Here is a 27,252-nt window from a genome sequence, read left to right as displayed (position 1 = left end):
TGTATCTGAGAGATCGCGGTTCTAGACTTGGCAAATGTGAGGCAGAGGCAGAGACGTAGCTGCCAGTAGTAGGATGGAAGCTTGGACTTGTTTCATATTCTTTTTATTGTTTTAAAAAATATACATATTTGTTTATTTGGCTGGAATTGGTCTTAATAGGAAAAGGAGTATGTCAAGGCTGTTATTGTCACCCTGCTTATTTAACTTATATACAGAGTACATCATGAGAAATGCTGGGGTGGAAGAAGCACAAGCTGGAATCAAGATTGCTGGGAGAAATATCAATAACCTCAGATATGCAGATGACACCACCCTTATGGCAGAAAGTGAAGAGGAAGTAAAAAGCCTCTTGATGAAAGTGAAAGAGGAGAGTGAAAAAGTTAGCTTAAAGCTCAACATTCAGAAAACTAAGATCATGGCATCTGGTCCCATCACTTCATGGCAAATAGATGGAAACAGTGGAAACAGTGTCAGACTTTATTTTCTTGGGCTCCAAAATCACTGCAGATGGTGACTGCAGCCATGAAATTAAAAGACGGTTACTCCTTGGAAGGAAAGTTATGACCAACCTAGATAGCATATTAAAAAGCAGAGACATTACTTTGCCAACAAAGGTCCGTCTGGTCAAGGTTATGTTTTTTCCAGTGGTCATGTATGGATGTGAGAGTTGGACTGTGAAGAAAGCTGAGCGCCGAAGAATTGATGCTTTTGAACTATGGTGTTTGAGAAGACTCTTGAGAGTCCCTTGGACTGCAAGGAGATCCAAACAGAAGTGTTCATTGGAAGGACTGATGCTGAAGCTGAAACTCCAATACTTTGGCCACCTGATGCGAAGAGTTGACTCACTGGAAAAGACCCTGATGCTGGGAGGGATTGGGGGCAGGAGGAGAAGGGGACGACAGAGGATGAGATGGCTGGATGGCATCACTGACTTGATGGATATGAGTTTGAGTAAACTCCGGGTGTTGGTGATGGACAGGGAGGCCTGGCATGCTGCAATTTATGGGGTCACAAAGAGTCGGACACGACTGAGCGACTCAACTGAACGGAACTGGTCTTAATTGTTGCATGTGGGATCTAGTTCCCTGGCCAGGGGTTGAACCCAGGCCCCCTTCGTTGGGAGCGTGGAATCTTAGCCACTGGGCCACCAGGGAAGTCCCTTCCTCCGCATGCTTTAGCTCCTCTAGATAATTTCGTCCTGGACAAGATTTCCTCCCTGTGCTTTGCCCTCCTGCTGTGGGCTGTTTCCAGAACTCCGCTTGTGTCTCCTTTGCAGACAGAATATGGCATTTCTTCCTACTTTTACTACTGAGCATGTCGGCTTTCTCACTTCTCACTGTCTGTCTTTGTTTATCCTGTTTATTTCCTTTCCAGAATCAACAAGTCCTTTCTCGGTGTTTTGTCTAACAGAGGTCCTTCTCCCACAAGAAATCACACAGCCAGCTCTTGAGTTTCGTGCCCCTTCCTTTTGGTTGGGTAAGGGTTGGCTGCCCATCATCAAAGACATTCCACAGCAGGTCCCTAACTGTCCTCCCCAGTTTTATTCTCCTGCATGGAACTCTACTCCGGAGAGCTGCTCTGGTCCTTGCCCCTGTCTTTAATTAAATGAGGAGGCCACTAGACAGAGGTGGCTCTGATGCCTCGGTGGTCTGTGTGAGCCAACTGAAATGTGGCCTGTAAACGCCTCCAGTTTACAGAATCAACGCCTCATCAAAGCCTGCGCACCACGACCAACCAACCGGCTTTCAGCTGCCGCGCGTCAGTTTCTTTCCTGGGCTTCTGCTCTTTCTCTGCTCCATTTAAGTCTTTCCCCAGCTCCCGTGGGTGGGCCCCTCCTAACCCCTTTCCATCTGGCGCTGCCTGATTGGAACTGATTTTTGCTCAGCTAAACTCTTTAGAAAAATTATTCATTAATTTTTGGGCTGAGCTGGGTCTGTGTTGCTGTGTGGATTTTTCCCTAGTTGCGGTACACAGGCTTCTCATTGCAGTGGCTTCTCTTGTTGTGGAGCACAGGCCGCAGGACGCACAGGGGTTCAGTGGTTGCAGCTCCCGGGCTCTGGAGCACAGGTTCAGTGGTTGCGGCTCATGGGCTTATTTGCTTCTCTGCATGCGGAATCTTCCCGGGTCAGGTATCAAACCTGTGTCTCCTGCACTGGCAGGGAGGTTCTTTACCCCTGATCCACCAGGGAAGCCCTCAGATAAACTCTTACACATTTTAATTTATCTCAGTTTGTCTTTTTACACACAGAAACTGCTAATACAAAAAAATGTGTCCGGAATTCAGATTTCACCAGGCGCTTTGTGTTTTTGTTGGCAGCCCTCCTCCCGATACTCATAATCTGCACATACTGTGTGCTCTGTGAATGTTTTTAAGTTGATTATGTGGTGATGTCTGCAGAGTCTGGTCTGTCTTGATGCTGTTGCCAGAACAGAGTGAATGCTTTGCTTTGGTGGAAGTCATTCTAGACAGACTCCAAGTTCTCTGCAAGAGAAGCCTGCTATCACACAGCGGTGATCTAAATGTGCTTCCCAATCCCACTGCTTTTCTGATGGGGGTTGGGCTGGGGTCCTGCTGGCCCTCTGTCAGTGGCTTCAGATAACAGCAGTGGGTTAGGAGGGTCCCCTGGAGAAGGGAACAGCTGCCCACTCCATGAAAACCTCTGGGACCCACCTTGAGTGGGTTGGATCCCCTCCCCCAATGCCCCCTTGACCACAGTACACTCGGAGCCGGGGTGGAGCCCAACCCTGAGGTCCAGAGACAGAGACCTCAACCTACTTATTTTTCAGACTCAAGTTAATCAACAAGTTAATTCAAGTCAGCCATGTGGCGCCCTGACCTCTCGCTGCCAATGAGCACTGCCATTATCTGAAAGCACTAGTTGCTCAGTCGTGTCCCATGCTTTGTGACCCCGTGGACTGTAGTCTGCCAGGCTCCTCTGTCCATGGGATTCTCCAGACCAGAACACTGGAGTGGGTTGTCATTTCCTTCTCATCCTTGTTGAATGACATGTGAAATAAAAGCTGTCATTTGGAGCACCATCTGTGCATATGACATGGAGAGCCTCCAGGTTTTTTATGTCACCCAATGGTTCCTTATGTAACAACACGCTCCCCGCCCCCCCATTCAACATGAAGTGCTGTTCACCCCTTCCTTCTCTGTGTTGCTCAAACATTTATTTTTTTAAATATTTATTTGTTTGCATTGGGTCTTTTGGGGCTCTGATAGTAAAGAATCTGCCTGCAAGGCAGGAGGCCCGGGTTTGATCCCTGGGTTGGGAAGATCCCCTGGAGAAGGAAATGGCAACCCACTCCAGTATTCTTGCCTGGAGAATCCTTTGGAGTCCATGGGATCACAAGGTGTTGGACAAGATTGAGAGACTAACACTTTTCACTTTCAGTGGGACTTTAGTTGTGGCATGTGGGATCTAGTTCCCTGACCAAGGGTCAAACCTGGGCCCCCTGCATTGGGAACATGGGGTTTTAGCCACTGGACCGCCAGGGAGACCCCTGCTCAAATATTTATTTACTCACTTAAAACGGTCAGCCCTGTATTAGAGGTCTTTAGAATTCAAGTCTTGTTTTTAGTGTGCTCTCCAGGACTACATCTTTCCTTAATTCTAATGCTCATCAGGTCTTGGAATTGATATTTTCCCAGGAACACTCAATCACATTGCTATCTCAGTTCATAAGAACAGATTTCAGCTTTGACTGATCATCTTCATTGTGAAGCATGAGGAAAGTAGATATTTCTGTTACACTTGCTGCTTCAGAACCAAATGCCATAAGTCTATCCACTAATTATTATTATTATTATTATTGTTATTGTTTTTTTGCCAGCAACAGTTTAGACCCTATGGCTGCCTCATCCTGAAAACTCGATCCCTATTCAGTTTCTGAACATACTGTTTGGGGGCTGATTATTTCTCTGGCCGAAAAGCTGTCCCACACATGTGAATTACCTGGGCCACCTCACCTCACATGTTTCTATTTCTTAATGGTGGGTGCAATCCTGTGTGCCCACTGGTGGGACCCCCGATGCAAAGGCTGTGCTAGTGCCTATATTAATCTAGTGCATTATGGTGGGTTTAGTGATAGGTTTCTCTTTCACTTGCTATTTTTTTCCCAGAAACTTCTGGATAGCCAGCAAAGCCAGCCTCGCCCAGAAGGAGTTTATTTGTCACAGTCACTCCTCCAGCAAGGAACCGCATCACTCTCCCAGAACATTAAAAATTCTGCTTAGATTTAAAGGCATTTTTTTCCTCCCCTTTGAAGCCTAAGAGCACTTCAGTAGCTTCCGCGTCCCGCCCCAAAACCCTCTTATCATTGATGATGTGATAAATGTCATCACGGCTGCAGCTCAGAAGAGGATCTCTTTACAAGAGCCTCAACTCACTACAGTTATTTAGCCCAGCGCTATTTTTCCTCTGATCTAAAGACTTCTTTGAAGTCGGTGGGATGCCTCCAGCCTAAAGAGAGGATGGTTAATCCAGTCCTCAAAAAGAGACTTCTCAGACAGGCAGTTTCCTCTTTCTTCTTTCCTAAGCCTGCGTGAGCTGTTTTCAAGTGATTGCCTTCTCCTGACTGTTTTGACATAATTTAATTATACCTCTATTGTAATTTTTGGCTGAATATTTTGGATTATATGTTTCTGATAGCATTTAATGTGGCCTTTAGATATAGAACAAACAACTCTCCAAATTGTTTAACTGCCTACCTTATTAAAAATGCATGTAAACCTAATTGAAAATGGTTTTATTGAGGAATAATTGATAGACAGTAAATTACCCATATTTTAGATTTTATTATTATTAATTTTTATAATTTCTTTATTTAGTGGCTGTGCTGGGTCTTTGTTGCTATGCGGGCTCTTCTCTAGTTGCATTGAGCGGTGGCTGCTCTCTGGTTGCAGTGCATGGGCTTCTCATTGAGCTGGCTTCTCTTGTTGTGGCTCATGGGCTCTAGAGCAGAGGCTCAGCAGTTGTGTGGTACATGGACTTAGCTGCTCAGTGGAATGTGGGATCTTCCCGGACCAGGGATCGAACCTATGTCTCCTGCATTGACAAGCGAATACTTTACCACTGAGCCACCAGAGAAGCCCTAGCTTTATTATTATTTTTAAAATTTATTTATTTATTTTGGCCACACCAGACAGGGATGCTAGTTCCCTGACCAGGGATTGAACCCATGCCCCCTGCAGAGGAAGCATGGGGTCTTAACCACTGGACCTCCAGGGACATCCCAACTACTCATATTTAAGGTGTACAGTTTGGTACACGTTGACACGTGTGTTGCTGAAACCGTCCTTGCAAAGCAAGACAAGGGACATACCCATCACGTTCAATCATTTCCATATGTCACTTTCAAATCTCTCTCCCCAGCTCCTTTCTTAGCTGCTTCTACCATCCCCAGGCAACCACTGATCTATTCGAAATTTTTTTAATTAAGCCTTTATATCTTTAAACAGTTTTCGGTTCACAGCAAAGTTGGGGGGCAGGGACAAAGATTTCCTGCTTAGCCCCTGCCCCCCGCCCATGCATAGCCTCCCCACTCTCCACACTCCCACAGAGTAGGTTGTGTGTTACAGTGACACCCGGTGATCATGCAAAGTCCACAGCTTACGTTACGGTGTTGTCCACTGATCTACTTTTTGTCACCATAATTTAGTTTGCATTTTCTAAACTTTGAAATATAATGATAAAATATGTGCTCTTTTTGTCTGGCTTCTCTCGCTATGTGTAATTATTGTGAGGTTTACCCACGTACTTGCATGTACTGCTTTTTATTATATTTCATGGAGCATGTATGGCTAGACCAAAATTTGTTTACTCATTTATGTACTAATGGACAACAAAGAAATACAAAAGATCAGAATAGACTTCTATGAATAATTATTGTTGTTGTTCAGTTGCTAAATCGTGTCTGACTCTTTCTGACCCCATGGACTGCAGCTCACCAGGCTTCCCTGTCCCTTATATGAATAATTATATACCAACAAGTTGGATAACCTAGAATAAAAAGACAAGTTTCTAGAAATGTAGAACCTACAAAGACTGAATCAAGATGAAACAGAAAATATGAAGACTGATTACCAATAAGGAGTTTGAATCAGTAATCAAAAACATTCCAACAAGCAAAACATTCCAACAGCCAGGGCCAGTGGCTTCACTGGTGAATTCCACCAAATATTCAAAAAATAATTGGTACCGATTATTCTGAAATTTACCCCAAAAATAGAAGAGAAGGGAACTCTTCAAAACTCATTTTTACAAGGCCAGCATTACCCTGATACCAAAACCAGACAAGGAAGCCACAGGAAAAGAAAATTACAAGCCAATGTCCCTGATGAATATAGATGCAAAATTCCTCAACAGAATATCAGCAAACCAAATTCAGCAATACATTAAAAGGATCATATACCGTGATCAAATGGGATCTATTGTAGGAATGCAGGGATGATTCAGCATTTGCAGATCAGTCAGTTTGATATACCACACAGCAAAATAAAGAATAAAAATCTTATGATCATCTCAATAGATGCAGAAAAAGCATTTGATAAATTTAACATCCACTTATAACATTAGATCCGTGCAAAAGTAATTTAAGTTAGTGCAAAAGTCAACCACAATTACTTTTGAACCTCAGTTATGTTTGCACCAACCACAATTACTACTACTTTTGCACCAATATAAACCCTAAAGACTCAATAAAAAACTGTTAGAACTAATTAAAAAATTCAGTAAAGTTGCAGGATACAGAATCAATAATGACTTATCAGAAAGAGAAATTTAAATAGAATCTCATTTATGATTGCAACAAAAGAATACAACACCTAGGAATAAATTAAACCAAGAAGATGAAAGGCGTGTATTTTGAAAACTGTAAGATATTAACAAAAGGAAATGAAGACGACACAAATAAATGGACAAATATTCTAGGGTCTTGATTGGAAGAATTTAACAGGCATACTTCTGAAATATTGCAGGTTTGGTTCCAGATCACCACAGTAAAGCAATTATCACAATGAAATGAGTCACATGAATTTTTGGTTTCCTGATGCATATAAAAGTTATGTTTATATTATACTATAGTGTATTATTTAAAGTATGCTATAGTTTATTAACTGTATAATACATACCTTAAGTAAAAATATTTTATTGCTAAAAATTACCAACCATTTTCTGAGACTTCAGAAAGTCATAAACTTTTTGCTGGAGGAAGGTCTTGCCTCAATGCTGGTGGCTGCTGACTGGTCAGGATGGTGGTTTCTGAGGGTTAAGAGTGGCTGTGGCAATTTCTTAGGCTAAGACAACAGTGAAGTTTGCCAGGTTGATTGACTTTCCTTTCAGAAATGATTTCTCTGTGGCATGCAGTGCTGTTGGATAGCATTGGTAAAACTTCACAGCAGAACTTCAAAATTGGAGTCAGTCTTCTCAAAACCTGCCACTACTCTATCAACTGAGTTTATGTCATTTTATAAATCTTTTGTTGTTATTTCCCACGTGATGCTAGTGGTAAAGAACTTGTCTGCCAATGCAGGAGACATAAGGGATGTGGGTTTGATCCCTGGGTTTAGAAAATCCCCTGGAGAAGGACATGGCAACCCACTCCAGTGTATGCTTGCCTGGAAAATTCCATGGACAGAGGTGCCTGGTGGGTTACAGTTGATGGTTCACAGAGCCTAACCTGACTGAAGCTGACTTAGCATGCACAGCACGCACTGGCCAGAGGACTTGGTCTCCTCTATGAGGGCCTCTCTACAGGGCTGCTTGAGTTTCCTTGTCCTGACATGGCAGCCAGATTCCCCCAAACCACCCATCCAAGAGATCAAGGTGAGAACTAAAATAAGTGCCTTTCATGACCTAGCTGCAGAATCTTCCCAGGTGCTCAGGGGTAAAGAATCCACCTGCCCATGCAGGAAATGCAAGAGATGTGGGTTCAATCCCCGGGTCGGGAAGATGCCTTGGAGTGGGAAGTGGCAGTCCACTCCAGTATTCTTGGCTGGAGAATCCCATGGACAGAGGAGCCTGGTGGGCTACAGCGCCTGGAGTCACAGAAGAGTCAAACACGATTGAGTGACTGAGGATGCTTGGAAGCAACAAATAGGGTGATAAGACAAACAAGTATGCTTTCTCTTTTGTTTTATTTTTTTCATCCCTTAGAACCATATTAGGCTGAGATTGAGGGTCGGAATACAATGGAGTTATTATTTTTTAATTGAAAGATAATTGCTTTACAGAATTTTGTGGTTTTCTGTCATATATCAACAAGAATCAGTCATAGGTACACTCATGTTCGATGGAGTTATTTTTCATAACTTGGTGTGGAAATTGTTGAAGGGAATCCAAAAGAAACAGATATTTCTGTGTTCCAGTGAGGAAGCACACTGTGGATGGCCCACAAAACCAGATGATGGCCATGCTATCCAGGTCTCTCCAGCATCCAAACCAGCACCAAAGTGCTGGTTTCTCTAGATATAGCACCACTAGCTGGAAGTTGATGCTCTTACTGTGAATGATGGTGGTGGTGTGACTTCCCCTGTGACTTCACAGGCAGGGGACAGAGGTAGGTGGGGGTGCAAGGCTAAGGGCAAATCTGGAGTGAGGCAGAGTGGACCACTTCTGATGTATGTGTATGTGAACATGCAGAGGAAGCCTTTGGGGATTTCTAGAGACACCTGAAAATGGTTGGAAGGGCATTCATCTGGCAATCAAGCAAATGGTGTCTCACTCTGTCTCCAAGTGAGTACAAAGGGCAGTGTGATCTCATTTGTGGATGATGATTATTAGTGCACACACACACATACATATGTATAAATCATAACCAGCATTTTCTAACCATCAGTCAAGGAGAGTATCAGGTGTCTTGTTCACCCACAGCAAGCATTCCAACAAACTGTGGTTGAAGTAAATGGTGCTAAGCCATTGTTCCATCTGCTGTTAGAAGACCCTGTTTTATTTCCCATACTTTAAAAAAGGCAAAAAAAAAAAAAATCCTTTTACTTTTAACAGCTCACACAGTGTTCTTAGGTTGAAAACTATATCTGTTCAAAGTTTAGGCAACCTGTGAAATCTTATTTTTATAAACTGTTTTCAAAATTAGAACACCAAGGGCCTTCAGACACCACAAAGCTGCCCATTGGTTTGTGACCATTTCTCAGTTTACAGACTAGCAAGTGGAATTGTTTTCTCCACCTCAGATGACATCACAAAGTAGGTGTGAGACTTCCCTGGTGGGCCGGTGGTTGGGAAGCGGCCCTCCAATGCAGCGGGTGCAGGTTTGATCCCTGGTCAGGGGACTGAGGTCCCATGTCCCTGTGGCCAAAAATCCACAATCATGGGGCGGAGGCAGTGTTGACAAATTAATTCATTGGACTTAAAAAAATGGTCCACATTAAAAAAAGAATCTTTGAAAAAAAAAAAAAAGAGATATGTTTGGCTGGAATTTCAGTCAGAGATGAGGTTCTTGCCATGAACTAATACACTATTGGAAACAAGGGAGATTGGAATGGAAAGGGCACAGCAGAGACCTCCAGCAGAGAGTCACTTTGCATTTACACATCTCAGGGTAAGAAGTTAATTTCTCGCAATGAATCCCTCCCAGCCAGGTGCTCCTATGGCTTTATTGTCCACCTGAGGTCCCCAAAGGCAGAAAGCGGAAAGCACCAGTGTTGCTCTCTCTTGCGAGAGTTGCTTTTTTTTTTTTTTGGTTATGCAGATTGTGGTATGCTGAAATATTTTAATGTGCTTAAGTTTCAGCAGCTTAATTTTCTAGCAGCAGGGACCTATTTGTCTAGGCAAGCTTTCTCCTTTCTGAAGCTCCAGTGGGGTTGTGAATGAGGAAAATGTTCAGTTCTAATGGGGATAATGATGAAAATGCAATTATAAATTCCTCAGCCCACAGACAGGGCTCACGGTTTGTTTCTCAAGTGCTTTGAAAAAAGAAATGTATATGAATGCTAACTAACAAAAGGATGCCAAGGTGCTCTAGGTAGAAGAAAGAGAAACCAAAAGCAGACTGGGTAAGTTTGCATTGGAAAGTAAAAATAATCCCGACCTTAATTTTATTAAAAATGACAAGGTAAAAAATGATTAATCCTGATGGCCAATTATCATGTAAATATTCAGGACCCCTGCTTAAAGATTATGCATGCACACTCAGTCACTGAGCCATGTCAAACTCTTTGTAACCCATGGATTTCAATCTGCCAGGCTCCTCAGGTGTGGGATTTCTCAGGCAAGAATACTGGAGTGGGTTGTCATGCCCTCCTCCAGGGGATCTTCCTGACCCAGGGATTGAATTCAGGTCTCCTGTGTCTTCTGCACTGACAGGCTAATTCTTAACCACTGAACCACCTGTCTCTAAAAAATCTTCCAATAGGATGAACAAAAAACTGATGTGAAATGTTGGGTCTCACTCACTAGACAGACCAAGAAATCCTGAATATTGTCTCTAAAGCTTGGAGATTGCTTGTCTTAACTACAGCTTGTGTTTTACATCCATGAAAATAGCAGAGAATTGATTCACACGTCAGCTGAGTGAGAACTTGGGGAGAAAGAGCTGAGAAATATCTGGAATGATTAAACGGAGCAAAACAATGTTGGGAAGAAGACTGCATTTGTGGGAGTTTTGGGGGAAAATATGTAGAGAAAATAAACAAGAACAGAAGAAGTTAGTTTTGAACAGTTTGGTGGGAAACGGCTGAGTTTTTAAGTAATATTGTCTTCACCTTGCATATTTTGTTAATGAAACTTCCAAATGGCAAGAGACTGTACCCATCAACAATTTGCCACTTCTCTATCTCTCTTTTAAAAAATATTTATTTATTTGGCTGCCGTGGGTCTTCGTTGCAGCATTGGAACTTAGCTGTGGTATTCTGGATCTGGTTCCCTGACCAGGGATTGAACCCATACCCCCTGCATTGGGAGCACAGAGCCTTCGCTACTGGACCACCAGGGAAGTCCCTCTCTTTCTTTTCTGGTGTCTGTGTTTGGTAAGAAAATTCTATGGTTTACCTCCATATTGTTTAAATATTTTCAAGGCAAAGTGTGATTCTGCCGTTTTTCTTTTTTTTTTTTTTTTTGGTTTTTGTTAAAAGAATAGATAAAAACATGGATACATAAAAAATTCTGACACTACTAGAGTTGGAATTAGGGAGTGAGTGAGGGTCAAGTCATAGGGAATATACTTGTGTTTCACATTTTCCCATCTCCTCTTCCTTGGTCCTTGGCAGATGGAATAGTTTTACTTTTTCTCATTTTCCTCATATGCAAAATAAATGCTCAAAAAAGAAGCATTATTGAAGGGCTAGTACAATGCTGTGCTGGCAGAAACTTATTTCCAGTAGGAAGTGTCCTTGGGTGAGGTGACATTCTATTACAAAGTGGAGGCTTGATTTAATTAAAAGGTCCAATGCTCTTGGTTTAGGATATGGGGCAATCTGTATGCTTTTCTGCCTGGCACTTGGTAGGCACATGATAAATATTTATTGAAGAATTTCTGCAGCCTGAGCCTTATTTGTGGCTGGAGATGACATTTATCTTCATAGCATGCTACGAACTCATCAAATCTTAATGATTTATTGAATCATTATTGTCATGTAATAAAGTTATGATTGATTTTTAGGAAGGTTATCAGGAAAAATGATGAAATATTATTTATGAAAGATGCTTGGAATAAAAAATTCAATGTAGAGATTCCTCAAAAAATTAAAAATTGAAGTACTCTAGGATCCACCTATCTCACTTCTGAGTATTTATCTGAAGAATATGAAAATACTAGTTTGAAAAAATACATGCCCCCCCATGTTCAATGAAGCATTATTTACAATAGCCAAGATATGGCACAACCTAAGTGCCCATCAACAAATGAAGAAATAAAACATGCAGTATATATACACAATAGAATATTACTCAGCCATAAAAAAGATAAAATCTTGCCATTTGTAACCTGGGTGGACCTTAAGGGTGTTATACTAAGTGAAATAAGTCAGATGGAGAAAGACAAATACCACATGATTCCACTCAGGTGTGGAATATAAAAGCCAACACACAAAAACACCTGGAATAAATGAACACACTAAACTAAACCAAAACAAGGATGTAGACTCAGAGAACAGAGCAGTGGTCACAGAGGAGAATGGCCAAGATGACTAAAGAGGACCAACTATGGTGACTGGAGAAAACTGAAGTTTTGGTGCTGAGACTGCGGTGAATACAAAAATAGAAATATAATGTTGTACACGTGAAACTTAACATAATGTTATATCAGTTTTACCTCAATGTAAAATAAATTCTGAGGGCTTCCCTGGTGGCTCAGTGGTAAAGACCTCACCTCTCAATGCAGAAGACACAGTTTCAATCCCTGGTCTGGGAAGATCCCTCGTGCCTCGTAGCTGCTAAGCCCACGACCACGGTGCCTGTGCCCCAGAGCCTGGGAGCCGCAGCGATGAAGCCTGCACGGCCCAGCGCCCATGCTCTGCAACAGAAGCCACCGCATCGGGAAGCCCGGGCACTGCAGCTAGAGAGGAGCTCCCGCCCGCCGGAGCTAGAGAAAAGCCCGAGAAGCAACGAAGACCCAGGACAGCCAGTGAATAAAATTATAAAAAACAAATAAAGTTTAAAAGTTCCGTCTAAGTAGGAAATATTATATTTTGAAATATGTCTGGGAAGGGAGAGACATACATAATAACAGTAGGTGAACCGTCTTTAATTTTTGCCAAGAGTGCCGGTTAGCCTCATTGCTCTTTTGGTTATACTGGAAAGAAGAATTAGCGCGCCGGCTGCCACGGACCGCGCAAAAGCGCGGCAGTGAGGAGCTACCCCTCGCCTAAGGTCAGGGGTAGCCACCGAGAGCTCCAGGCTGCGACAGCGCAGGAGCGGCGGCCGAGAGGAGCTTGCCCACATCTGAGGTCAGGGGCGGCGGCCGAGAAGAGCTTCCACACGCCCGAGGTCAGGGCGGCGGCCGACAGCAACTACCCCACCCCGGAGGTCAGGGGCCCCGCCCCAGAGGAGCTACCCCACGTTCAAGGTCGGGACGGGCAGCCCTGAGGAGATACCCCTCGTCCAAGGTCAGGAGCAGCGGCTGCGCTTTGCTGGAGCAGCCGTGAAGAGATACCCCACGTCCAAGGTAAGAGACACCCAAGTAAGACGGTAGGTGTTGCCAGAGGGCATCAGAGGGCAGACACACTGAAACCATAATCACAGAAAACTAGCCAATCTGATCACAGGACCGCAGTCTTGTCTAACTCAATGAAACTAAGCCATGCCGTGTGGGGCCACCCAAGACAGACGGGTCATGGTGGAGAGGTCTGACAGAATGTGGTCCACTGGAGAAGGGAATGGCAGACCACTTCAGTATTCTTGCCTTGAGAACCCCATGAACAGTATGAGAAGGCAAAATGATAGGATACTGAAAGAGGAACTCCCCAGGTCGATAGGTGCCCAATATGCTGCTGGAGATCAGTGGAGAAATAACTCCAGAAAGAATGAAGGGATGGAGCCAAAGCAAAAACAATACCCAGCTGTGGATGGGACTGGTGCTAGAAGCAAGGTCTGATGCTGTAAAGAGCAATATTGCATAGGAACCTGGAATGTTAGGTCCATAAATCAAGGCAAATTGGAAGTGGTCAAACAGGAGATGGCAAGAGTGAATGTTGACATTCTAGGAATCAGCAAACTAAAATGGACTGGAATGGGTGAATTTAACTCAGATGACCATTATATCTACTACTGTGGGCAGGAATCCCTTAGAAGAAATGGAGTAGCCATCATAGGCAACAAAAGATTCCAAAATGCAGTAGCTGGATGCAATCTCAAAAATGACAGAATGATCTCTGTTCGTTTCCAAGGCAAACCATTCAGTATCACGGTAATCCAAGCCTATGCCCCAACCAGTAACACTGAAGAAGCTGAAGTTGAACGGTTCTATGAAGACCTATAAGACCTTTTAGAACTAACACCCAAAAAAGATGTTCTTTTCATTATAGGGGACTGGAATGCAAAAGTAGGAAGTCAAGAAACACCTGGAGTAACAGGCAAATTTGGCTTTGGAGTATGGAATGAAGCAGGGCAAAGGCTAATAGAGTTTTGCCAAGAGAATGCACTGGTCATAGCAAACACCCTCTTCAAAAACACAAGAGAAGACTCTACACATGGACATCACCAGATGGTCAACACCGAAATCAGATTGATTATATTCTTTGCAGCCAAAAGTGGAGAAGCTCTATACAGTCAGCAAAAACAAGACTGGGAGCTGACTGTGGCTCAGATCATGAACTCCTTATTGCCAAATTCAGACTTAAACTGAAGAAAGTATGGAAAACCACTAGACCATTCAGGTATGACCTAAATCAAATCCCTTAGGACTATACAGTGGAAGTGAGAAATAGATTTAAGGGACTAGATCTGATAGACAGAGTGCCTGATGAACTATGGACGGAGGTTCATGACATTGTATAGGAGACAGGGATCAAGACCATCCCCATGGAAAAGAAATGCAAAAAGGCAAAATGGTTGTCTGAGGAGGCCTTACAAATAGCTGTGAAATGAAGAGAAGCAAAAAGCAAAGGAAAAAGGAAAGGTATTCCCATTTGAATGCAGAATTCCAAAGAATAGCCAGGAGAGATAAGAAAGCCTTCCTCAGCGATCAATGCAAAGAAATAGAGGAAACCAACAGAATGGGAAAGACTAGAGATCTCTTCAAGAGAATGAGAGATACCAAGGGAACATTTCATGCAAAAATGGCTCAATAAAGGACAGAAATGGTATGGACCGAACAGAAGCAGAAGATATTAAGAAGAGGTGGCAAGAATACACGGAAGAACTGTACAAAAAAGATCTTCACGACCCAGATAATCACAATGGTGTGATCACTCACCCAGAGCCAGATATCCTGGAATGTGAAGTCAAGTGGCCCTTAGAAAGCATCACTATGAACAAAGCTAGTGGAGGTGATGGCATTCCGGTTGAGCTATTTCAAATCCTGAAAGATGATGCTGTGAAAGTGCTGCACTCAATATGCCAGCAAATTGGGAAAACTCAGCAGTGGCCACAGGACTGGAAAAGGTCAGTTTTCATTCCAATCCCTAAGAAAGGCAATCCCAAAGAATGCTCAAACTACTGCACAATTGCACTCATCTCACACGCTAGTAAGGTAATGCTCAAAATTCTCCAAGCCAGGTTTCAGCAATATGTGAATCGAGAACTTCCAGATGTTCAAGCTGGTTTTAGAAAAGGCAGAGGAACCAGAGATCAAATTGCCAATATCTGCTGGATCATTAAAAAAGCAAGAGAGTTCCAGAAAAACACCTATTTCTGCTTTATTGACTACGCCAAAACCATCGACTGTGTGAATCACAATAAACTGTGGAAAATTCTGAAGGAGTTAGGAGTACCAGACCACCTGACCTGCCTCTTGAGAAACCTGTATGCAGGTCAGGAAGCAACAGTTCAAACTGGACACGGAACAACAGGCTGGTTCCAAATAGGAAAAGGAGTACGTCAAGGCTGTATATTGTCACCCTGCTAATTTAACTTATATGCAGAGTACATCATGAGAAATGCTGGGCTGGAAGAAGCACAAGCTGGAATCAAGATTTCTGGGAGAAATATCAATAACCTCAGATATGCAGATGACACCACCTTTATGGCAGAAAGTGAAGAGGAACTAAAAAGCCTCTTGATGAAAGTGAAAGAGGAGAGTGAAAAAGTTGGCTTAAAGCTCAACATTCAGAAAACTAAGATCATGGCATCTGGTCCCATCACCTCATGGGAAATAGATGGGGAGACAGTGGAAACAGTGTCAGACTTTACTTTTTTGGGCTCCAAAATCACTGCAGATGGTGATTGCAGCCATGAAATTAAAAGACGGTTACTCCTTGGAAGGAAAGTTATGACCAACCTAGACAGCATATTAAAAAGCAGAGACATTACTTTGCCAACAAAGGTCCGGCTAGTCAAGGCTATGTTTTTTCCAGTGGTCATGTAAGGATGTGAGACTTGGACTGTGAAGAAAGCTGAGCGCCAAAGAATTGAACTATGGTGTTAGAGAAGACTCTTGAGAGTCCCTTGGACTGCAAGGAGATCCAATCAGACCATCCTGAAGGAGATAAGTCCTGGGTGTTCATTGGAAGGACTGATGCTGAAGCTGAAACTCCAGTTCCTTGGCCACCTCATGCGAAATGTTGACTCATTGGAAAAGACCCTGATGCTGGGAGAGATTAGGGGCAGGAGGAGAAGGGGACGACAGAGGATGAGATGGCTGGATGGCATCACCAATTTGATGGGCATGAGTTTGAGTAAACTCTGGGAGTTGGTGATGGACAGGGAGGCCTGGCGTGCTGGGATTCATGGGGTCGCAAAGAGTTGGACATGAACTGAACTGAACTGAACTGATTTGAGAGGCAGTGCTTCTGCATGGAAGTCCTAGCCATTTATGAAGACCGCCTTTTGAAAGAATTCATTATCATCTGCTCTTGGGGAGGGGGAAGCCCATGATAGGCCACTGTCTCCCTGAACTTGAGGACAGTTCCAAATGGTGCACCTGGATTCCGAGGCGCTGGTTGCTGTTGTGGCCAAGGTGGTGGCGTCACTGCTGATACCTGCAGGGCGTCTTCATGAGAGTCCACAGGTGGACAGTCATCCGGGAGAAGGGTCACTTTGTGGGGGGGGGGGCGTAGGTTTCCCATTCGTCACCATGCTGGATGCTTTCTTGACAACTTTATTTTCTGATATCAAACTAGTCCTTTTGGTCTTATTCACGCTTTTTCTCAACTGATACATTCTTCTGACATAAACAAAGGAACATGTCTGCGTATGTCAGATGTTGCTTGCTATTTCATCTACTCTGGCAGGGTAGCTGACACCACGGTGCACAGTAAAGTGCTCCCTGATGGACTTGGGATGGTCTTGCTTTGACTCTGAAGCCCCCCTCCTCCCCTTCTTCTTCCTCCCCTTCCCTTCCCTCTTGTTGTTGTTGTCGGTCAGTCGCTAAGTTGTGTCCTACTCTTTGAGACTCCATGGACTGTACCTGCCAGGCTCCTCTGTCTGTGGGATTTCACGGGCAAGAATTTTGGAGTGGGCTGCTATTCCCTTCTCCAGGGGATCTTTCCAACCCAGGGATTGAACTTGTGTCTCCTGCATTGACAGGTGGATTCTTTACCACTGAGACACCAGGGAAGCCACCTCCATCAATTCAAGGGTCTGAGATGATCTATGGGGTCAGTGGGGCTCGAGGTCCCCAGGGATGTGGCACCGGGAGAAAATCACCCCAGGAAACACATCAGAAAGTCACTTCACAGCTGACAAAGGCAAGACAGCTCTGTCCACCACACAAACAAAGCATAATAACCACAGGAAATCTTCAAACCTCATTGGATCCTGCTAGGAAACCCTAAGTAAATACACAAAGTCAAAATATCTGTCACATCCTTGTGGATCACAGTGTAGCCTATAGGATCATTAAACGGATAATTTGTTAATATAGAACATATATCACTATATATTAATAGATGAAATTATGCTAAATAGTACTTAGGAGACCTGCTTTCTCTTCTGTTAAATCATAATGCCAGCCATACTGTTATAAACCCTGTACAAAAGTTTATCAGTAAGTAAATGAAGTAAGACACCAATCTCATTCCGTTGTGAGTCTGATGGTTTTACTTAACCCTTGTGACATTGGGATTGTCACATACAGGGTGTGGGGCTGCGTGGATTTCCTGTCCCTTATGAGAAGTGAAGGTTTGTGCTCATCTAGTTCATCGTTTATACTTCCAGGGCCTAGCACGGTGCCTGGCTTGACAAGTATTTTTTTTTTTTAATGAAAATTTCTTTCTTTCTTTCTTTTTTTAATGACAATTTCTTGGTGAAGAAAGTCTGGCAAACGTATATATATTTATATTTGGTGGGCTCTGAGAATTGTGGTCGGGAAGTCTGCGCACATCTCCCAGGTCTGGTTCTTCCTGAGCAGTGGTTGCTCATGAGCCAGCGTGTCTAAATCCAGCCTCAGACCCATCCCTTTCTTTGGCCCCTGTGTCTGTGTGGGTATCACCATTCCTTCCTCTTGTCCCTGTGTCTGTTTTTGCAGAGTGTGGCAAAGCCATGAGAATCTCTCAGGGAGTTTTCTTTAGAGATGCTTCTTGCATTCAAAACGCTACCTTCTTTAGTCTTTCTCTCCTTTAATATTTACCTGCCGGTTGATCTTTCCATTTCACCCCTTCTCTTTTTATCCAGGCACTAACTGTTCAAGAATCCAAAGTGCCTGCCTGCGGTTCTGTAGGGAAAAGGTACACACGTTGGTCTGCACTCTGCGGGACCACTGCACCTAGTTTAACCACAGCAGCTCGGGCTCAGCTGTTTGACACCCTCTGTGTACCTGGCCCTCTGCCCCGGCTGAGCCCACCCACGACTGCCAGCCGCTCCTGTTTGCTGTGAGCCCTGGACAGACAGTCCCAGCTCTGCTCACTGGACGTTTGATCTCTGTCCCCTTTAATGTGAGTTACATTTTCAAGTGTCATAGGTCATCCTGCACAATAGATTATTATGGGGATTTGACTTTGGCTTCATAGCTCTTATCCTGAAATTTGGACGATGGTTGCCTTAAAATGCAAGATGACATTTAAAAAGGAAAAATTATCCATCTTATGGTAATGGTAAAACACAAACAGATACAGAACCCCAATTTGGGCCTCCCTTAGGCACTTAGAGTGAGAGCTGTTGACTTAAAAAATAGTCAAAACCTAAAAGTTGAGTGTTATGTTTTATTCCGTGGACATGTTTAGGACTTAAGCCCGAGCGAGAGGCAGCATCTCAAGTAACCCTGAGAGAACTGCTCCAAGGAGGAGGCAAGGAGGAGACTCAGAATATATAGGAGTTTTGCAACAAAGGGCAGGTAGTCTGAATATCAAGAGATTATTGTTAATTAAAGAAAACCAGATGTCTTAAGGAATTCAGCGCTTTGCTATATATGGGATGATGTCAGAGTCTGGGCTCACTGAAATCACTCCTTTCATATGCACCTCACAACTGGGGCCAGCATCCTATGATTATTTACATCCTGAGTCCCTCGGTGCTCCCTGTAGGGAGTGGCAGCAGCCTAACGGCTGTTGATGGCAGGTATTTTTCTCCTTCCTGAGTTCCCTGGGGGGCTGGGATCACTGATGAGTGTGACATCCTTGTTTATAGAAATGGCGAGAAATATTCCGGTTCTCAGGGTTGGCTTCTACTTTGTCCCCCACGTGGCCACATGAACCTCTGGGACCCCACCCACAGATGCAGGGCTGCCTGCTCTGCGAGGGGCCCCCTGGGGACGTGCCCAGGCCGTGTGCCCTGCGGGGACAGCATTGTGCTGCATCAACTGGCATGTGTGGCCGTGGGATGGTGGTTCTGCTCCCGTCATGTCACCTGCCCCAAGTCCAAGGGCATGATGGCCCCAAACACACCGGCACACTGGGGCGCCTGTAATGGGTTCTGCAGAGCATGTGGCGCATGTCACAGCCTGTCACGGGGAAGGGTCTTCTCGGAGGGTGACCACCCTCTGCCGCTCAGTCACCTGGCTGTGCCATCCAACTGCTCTCACCTCCTAGTGTAGGACAGTCGGCGCCATCCCAAGGAGGGGATGCCTGTCACTTCGGCCCTGGGGACACTCTGATCCCCCGAGGCACTAGGGGTGGGCAGTCCTTCCTGCAGGGACTGGCTGCTCGTGGCGAGAGGGTGCTGCAACTGTGCCTGGCGGACCGACACTGGGCCCTGAGCCAGGGCGCGAAAACATCTGGTTTTATTCATGACGCGTGAACTCTCTGGTTACCAGATGAAGCTGAATTGTAGGGCATGATATCCCAGCTTTTTTCTTTGTGTGGGAACTGACATAGGCAGGTTCTAATTTTTAATTTTGCCAAATAAGAGCATTAATGAAATCTACTCATCTCATATTCTGTCATAAGAAGGAAAAAAAAAGCCTAAAATTACTGCATGGGAAGATGTTATTAAATGGAATAGATTTAGCTTTGTGATTCTTATTTTCCTCCCTTCACTGAGGCTGGGTCAAAACTGGTCCAGGAATGGGTCCACTGGTCCTAAGTTTTTGGGAACCATGATTCTGTGACCCATGATCATTTAGTGAAGTTTTAGGTCCTCTTTCAGTTTGGCAACTAGCTCCCCCTCTCCCCCTCCTCCTGCCCCTACCACACACGTCTTTGCAACACCTTCCAACAACTACTGGCGGTAACGGCTTGTCCTCTAATGATTTCCTGTGTGGGTATCTTGTCCCTTCCAGCCAAACTGTGATGCTAGTTAAATAGAAGGCACTGAATAGCTAATCATTTGAATTTGTTTCTGTAACATATGCTGGTCTGCTGTTTAGAGGGCTGCAGGCTACTGATGTGTGTGTTGTGTGTCTGTGTGTGTGTGTGTTTGGAAGTCAGCTGGAGTCCTCTATACGCATAGGAACATAAATGAAGGATGCACATTTTTGAAGAATGAAGGGCTTCTCAGGTGGCCCTAGTGGTGAAGAACCCGCCCGCCAGTGCTCGAGATGGAAGAGGAGTGGGTTCAATCCCTGAGTCGGAAATATCCTCTGGGAGGAGGACATGGCAACCCACTCCAGTATTCTTGCCTGGAGAATCCCATGGACCGTGCAGCCTGGAGAGTTGCAAAGAGTCAGACACGACTGAAGCGACTTAGCATGAAGCACAAAACAAGCTTTTCCATAAGAAAACAATCCTGTGGAGTTTTCTCCATCTTCCTCTCTGTTTCCTGCAAAGCTGGAAGGCTGGACTCCCTGTTTTGTGGATGTGGCCCTACATTTGAGCCTCTTCACGCTCTCCTCATTTTTGATGATTTAGTGATTCTGCAGGGTGTAGCCGGTAGCTGAGATTCTCCCACAAAATATCAGAATTGTTTTTCATTTTAATGTCTTTTATTTTTAAAAAAATCATAAAATATTTCTCAGAGTGACAGCTGAGCTTCAATATTTATGACTTTTTGATTGCTCTAGCAGTTTAGAAAAAAAAAAATTAAAAATGAGCCCTCAAGTAAAATTTAAGTGGAAAAGATTAAAATTCAGAATTATGGACTTTTAAACATTTGAATAAATACTCTTGGCTGGGAAATTTTATGTGCCAGTCCTAGTTTCTCTACACTTGACAGTCCTTGAAAAAGGACTTAAATTCTTTCTTGAAAATATATGGGCAGTGTTATTTTTGGAAGATAAACTTTTTTGTATCAACACAACTCCTCCTACCCCCAAAGCTGTCCACCTGCCCACCCCCAGCTTCAAGACATCTCCTTTTGGCTAAAAACCAAGCACAAGTGGGGAGCATATGAGTGGGTGAAATGGGTAAAGGACAGAGCATCATTATCTTTGGGATATTTTAAACTGACACCCACACAGCTGACTTATCAGTATGTGCTCAACACTGTTCAGTCGCTTCCATTTTGGGACATTCTCATTGTTTTCCCGAATGAGTTTTCAGGTTCAAATGTATTAAGTCTTATGACTAGATTGGATTCTCTTTCCTTACCCCAAATGCAGCTGTTTAATTGCTTTGTGATTTTGTGATTGGTTTCTCTTCTTCAAATAATATGTTTCTCTAATGATTTAATAGATTATGTTATTCATGCCTGATTAATCTCTTTGGAGGGAAGAATAACCTGACTCTCTCCCTTCAAGGTATATTTAGTGTAACTTTATCACCATCAATTCAAACTGCCATAAGAGAGGTTATGGATATGCCTGAGAAAATAGACAGCGATGAGACAAATAATCTCAGAAAGGGAATAAGGCAGGATCCTCTCTCCCCAAAAGAGACTCACTATAAATGAGAATTTTATTAAACTTCATTAAAATGTTTACATCTTAATAAGACCCAAGACCTGTGGCATTTTATTGTCTTAGTTTTTTTCTCATTCATTCATTCTTTCAACACATCTTTGTGAGTGACACTGACCCTTGTTCTAGGTGCTAGGAGAATAGTAGCAAATAACTCCAAGAAAAATTCTGGCTTTGTGAATTCTAATGAACTTTCTTTTTTTTTTTTTTTAAATAAAAAGCTTATTGTGTGAGCTTACTGAAGTTTATATAAAAGACTTGATTATATATTGCAGCCTTATTATTAAAGAAGACAACATGACTCATCTGGGATTAGATTCTTAGGGGGACATAGTGCAGAGGGTGGTGGTAAAACACCCCTTTTCTCGACCTGGGGTCTGAGTGGTAGCGGGTATACCTTGTGGAGCCTGAAAGTGACCAAGGGGTGGAGAGAAAGGACATGGGAAACAGGAAATGTCAGTACTGTTTACAGTAGGCATTGTGACCACCTTCTCCCACACATTCTAAACAGCAGAGGAGAAAATCATCCTTGTGTTTGGTCCAAGAGAAAGGTTTTACTCAAAACAATATCTAAAAAAAATGTTGGACTTGGCCAATTTTGGGATTTTACAGATGAGGCAAAACCTTAGGCAGAGCTGACCTTGTGTGTGTGCATGCTACAGTTCTGAATGAGAAGAAGGCGGAGTTGGGAAATACCTCTCTCATCTCCCCTTTACCCTTTTCTGCCTCTGACTTACTTATCCTTACCCTCAACCCCCATGGTACAGTTTAGCCCTGGGATTAAACCCCTACTTAGAAATGATCCACTTAGCGAAGCTTCAGTTTCCTCAGGTAGGAAATAAAAATAAGAATACTAACTTCAGAAGGTGTAAGTGAAGATTAGTTATAATCATAGTGGTGCTTCATACTCAGTTGGGTCCAATTCTTTGCAAAGCCCATCAGGCTCCTCTATCCATGGAATTCTCCAGGTAAGAATACTGGAGTGGGTTGCCATTCCCTTCTGTAGGGGATCTTCCTGACCCAGGGATTGAACCCAGGTCTCCCACATTGCAGGCAGATTCTTTACCATCTGAGTCACCATGTATAAATATAAATATGATGTGTGTGAAAATGCTTTGATACAATTAATAACAAGACTTAGCATCATAACTACTATTTCCTTAGGGAATGGGAATAAAACTCTGAGAAACACAGGAAGCTCTACATTAAAAGCCTGCCACATGGAATGGCCATGGGGTGGGTTTGTTTGTTGATCAGATGGTGCTTTTAATTAGATCATGTGTGAGGTTTCACATTCTGCCCACGGAAAGCCTTATCAAACGCGGCTCATTCTGATCCCCAGTTACTCACTCTCGCCAGGCTGGTCCCAGATGGAACTTTATAAGGGACGTACTTTCTGTAGATATGACCGACCCTGGAACACGGAACGTCAAACATTTCTCCTCCACACATCCAGACCTACAGAGGGGAAATTGGAAGTGTCATAAAAGAGAGCAGTACGTTTCATACAAAAGCCCCCAAATTATTAGCAAGAGTTACACAAAATCTTAAAATTTCTTAAAGTCTCTGTATCAGTAATTTCTATTTATTATCAATAGTTAGCCAGGAAAAAAATCCACATTTTCATGTTTTTAAATTTATTTTTTAACTGGTGGAAAATTGCTTTGCAATTTTGCATTGGTTTCTGCCTACAGCAATGCAAGTCAGTCATATATATATATACACACACATGTATGTGTATATATATGTATGTATCACTTTCCTCTTGAGCCTCCTTCCGTCCCCCCATCCCACCCTTCTAGGTCATCACAGAGTGCCAGCCTGCGCTCCCTGTGTTATTTAGCAACTTCCCACTATTTTACACATGATAGTGTGTACATGTCAATGCTACTTTCTCAATTTGTCCCACCCTCACCTTGTCCTACTGTGTCCATAAGTCCATTCTATACTAGGTTCATTAGTACCATTTTTCTGGATTCCATATATATGTGTTAGTTTTTCTCTTTCTGGCTTATTTCACTCTCTTCAAGAGACACTAGGTTCATCCACTTCACTATAACTGACCCAGATTCATTCTTTTTATGGCTGAGTGATATTCCATTGTGTGTATGTACCACAAACTCTTTATCCATTTACCTGTCAATGGTCATCTAGGTTGCTTCCATGTCCTGGTGATTGTAAATATAGCTGCAGTGAACATTGGGGTACCTGTATCTTTTAGGATTGTGGTTTTCTCAGGGTATATGCCCAGTGCTGGGATTGCTGGGTCGTTTGGTGGTTTTATCCCTAGTTTTTTAAGGAATCTCTGTACTGTTTTCCATAGTGGCTGTATCAGTTTACATTCCTACCAACAGTGCAGGTAGGTTCCTTTTCTCCACATCCTCTCCAGCATTTATTGTTTGTAGATTTTTTGATGATGGCCATTCTGATGGGTGTGAGGTGATAGATACCTCATTGCAGTTTTGATTTGCATTTCTCTAACAATGAGTGATGTTGAGCATCTTTTCATGTGTTTATTGGCCATCTGTATGTCTTCTTTGGAGAAATGTTTGTTTAGGCTCTCTGCTCATGTTTTGATTGGGTTGTTTGATTTTCCGATATTGAGCTGTATGAATTGCTTATATATTTTGGAGATTAACCCTTTGTCAGTTGCTTTGTTTGCAATTATTTTCTTCCATTCTAAGGGTTGTCTTTTCATCTTGTTTATAGATTTCTTTGTTGTGCAAAAGCTTTTAAATTTTATTAGGTTCTATTTATTTATTTTTCTCATTATTTCCATTCATCTAGGAGGTAACCCCACACTTTTAAAAGCTCAGATTCATAAAAGTAAACAACCAAAATATTAGTTCACTAAATCCAATTTCCATAGACATGTTGACATTTTAAAAAGTTCTAGTAGAATTTTATTACAGTTGTTGCACTACTTTGGGGTTTAACGGTTGGATGTCTTATTTATATAGATATTTGTTTTGACAATCTCGTGGAATCATTTGAGGAAATAACATTGGAATTTAAGTGTCAATTAAAAATTCGAAGTGTAAACATGAAATTCCTAAAACTGGTGAATGAATTAAAGAACATAAGTATATCCACACTTTACCTCTAGGTTCTGAAACTTTCAGTAGAGTTTACTTAAAAAATCAGGGTTGTGTTCTAATTTCTCCCAACCCCTGAACTTTTCTTAGGTACAGAAAATAATTGGTTAGCAATGTGAACTCAAGACATAGAAAACTCAGGATATCTGTTAAGATGCTGTACTTATATTTAGCAACAAAAATTAATTGGTTGTATTTTACCAAGACTAATCACTTTAACCACTAATTATGGTTTTATATAACAGGCTACTTACTATAAAAGACCTAACTATCAACACATACATGCAGGCTTTGTATATGTTAGATTTTCTAACTGTTTTCATTGCAAGAAAACGATTTAAAAAAGAGTTAGATAATGTAACAGTTTTTTTACATTTATTTTTAATTGGAGGATAGTTATAACATTGTGTTGGTCTCTGCCATATATCAACATGAATCAGCCACATGTACGCACATGTCCTTCCTTCTTGGACCTCCCACCCACCTCCCACCCCATCCCACCCCTCTAGGTTGTCACAGAGCACTGGGTTGACCTCCCAGTGTCACACAGAAAATTCCCACTGGCTCTCTGTTTTATATATGATAGTGTATATGTTTCAATGCTATTCTCTCTATCCGTCTCACCCACTGTGTCTGGGGGACAGGTCTGGGGACAGGTCTTTGTTTTTTCCCTTTTCACATTTAATCTTTTATTGCGCCAGCCTCTTGGGATCTTTCCAGGTGCCTGTACTATATAGTTTAGAAGGTTCACTGATCCTGCCAGCTTTATATGATCTGTGCAGAGTTCTGATGTCTTGATCCAGAACCAAGTTGAAATTGATACCATGGGTAATTCTGAATGCATTTAGAGCAACTGAGTATTGTTTTAATAATCCACTTGCCTTCCCCTTGGGGTTCCCTCAGCATTTGTTCACCAGTCTTACTTAGAATGTCATTTCTCTTAGTGAAAGAAGCTGGAACTGTTGACTGAAAAAATACATGCAACCTAAAAGCTGAGTGCTATGTTTTATTCAGTGGGAATTTTTAGGATTTCAAGGCTGGGAGATAGCATCTCCCGAGAAAAGATGAGACAGCCCTGAGAGAACTGCTCTGAAGAAGTGAGGGGAGCAGTCAAGGTTATACAGAAGTTTTGTAACAAAGGACAGGTAGTCTGAACATCAGAAGTATTTTTGTGAGTTAGAGAAAACCAGATGCCCCAAGTTAAGGAATTTAGCACTTTTCTGTGCATGGGAAGATGCAAGAGCCTGGGCTCACTGATGTCATTCCTTTCATGTGCACCTCAGCTGTCTGGGGCCAGTGTCCTGCGTTTTCACACCTGAGTTCCTCAGTGCGCACCGTGGGGAGTGGCTGCAGTCTGATCAGTGCCAGATCATGGATATTCTTTTCCTTCCTGGGTGCTCTTGGGGCTCAGAAACTCTCATTTGGAGGGTTGGCATTGATGATGACTGTGACATGCTTGTTCACTGATAATGGCAGCATATACTTCATTTCTCAGAACCACATGTGAGACATAAGCATTTCTCTTTCCCTCTTCCAATATTTCACTTTAAAAGACATTGTGTATCTGTGTCAAGATTCTCCAGAGAAACAGAACCAACAAGGTATGCATAGAGGGAAACATTTATTTAAAGGAAGTGGCTCATGCAATTGAGGAGGCTTGGGGAATTCATCTGCAAGGTAGACCAGCAAGCTAAAGATGCAGGAAGGGCTGCAATTCAAGTCCCAAGGCAGGAAGTCTGCAGGCAGAATCCCCTCCTGCTTGAGAATGGCCAGTCTTTGTTCTACTGGGGCCTTTCAGTGACTGGATAAGCCCACCCTCACTATGGACAGAAACTGCTTTTCTCAAAATCCACCAATAAAATGTTAATCTCATTCAAAAAACATCCTCCTGGAAACATCCAGAATAATATCTGGACATGCTCGGGTAGCCTTTGACACAAGAAACTGAGCATTATGCAGCACTACTTACAATAGCTAGAACATGAAAGCATTCTATATATCCATCAACAGAGGAATGGATGAAGAAGTTGTTGTACATATATATAATACAGGAATATTACTCAGCCATAAAATGGAATACATTTGAGTCAGTTCTAATGAGGTGGATGAACCTAGAGCTTATTATACAAAGTGAAGTAAGTCAGAAAGAGGAAATTGAGTATTGTATATTTATGCATATATGGAATCTAGAAAGATGGTACTGATGAATCTGGTTGCAGGGCAGCAATGGAGATGCAGACATAGAGAACAGACTTGTGGATACAGTCAATGACACTTTGTAGACAAATGTGTAACTCTGGATGTACAGTTGATCTAGCTGATATTTTGTGAG

At 42.8% G+C, this 27,252-nt stretch overlaps 1 protein-coding gene across 1 annotated transcript in view; it reads right to left on the bottom strand.

Moving 5' to 3' along the window:
* Positions 1–27,252, bottom strand: part of GALNTL6 (polypeptide N-acetylgalactosaminyltransferase like 6) — a 1,387,945-nt gene that overhangs the window by 78,713 nt on the left and 1,281,980 nt on the right. Inside the window, exon 8 of the mRNA XM_043891291.1 lies at positions 23,176–23,283. Within this exon, the coding sequence (XP_043747226.1) occupies positions 23,176–23,283 (108 nt within the window). The remainder of the gene's footprint in view (positions 1–23,175; positions 23,284–27,252) is intronic.

The sequence above is a fragment of the Cervus elaphus genome, chromosome 29, assembly GCF_910594005.1.
Source record: "Cervus elaphus chromosome 29, mCerEla1.1, whole genome shotgun sequence".
NCBI lineage: Eukaryota > Metazoa > Chordata > Mammalia > Artiodactyla > Cervidae > Cervus > Cervus elaphus.
Note: the sequence above shows the minus strand (reverse complement) of the source record. Positions and strands in the feature narration are given on the sequence as shown.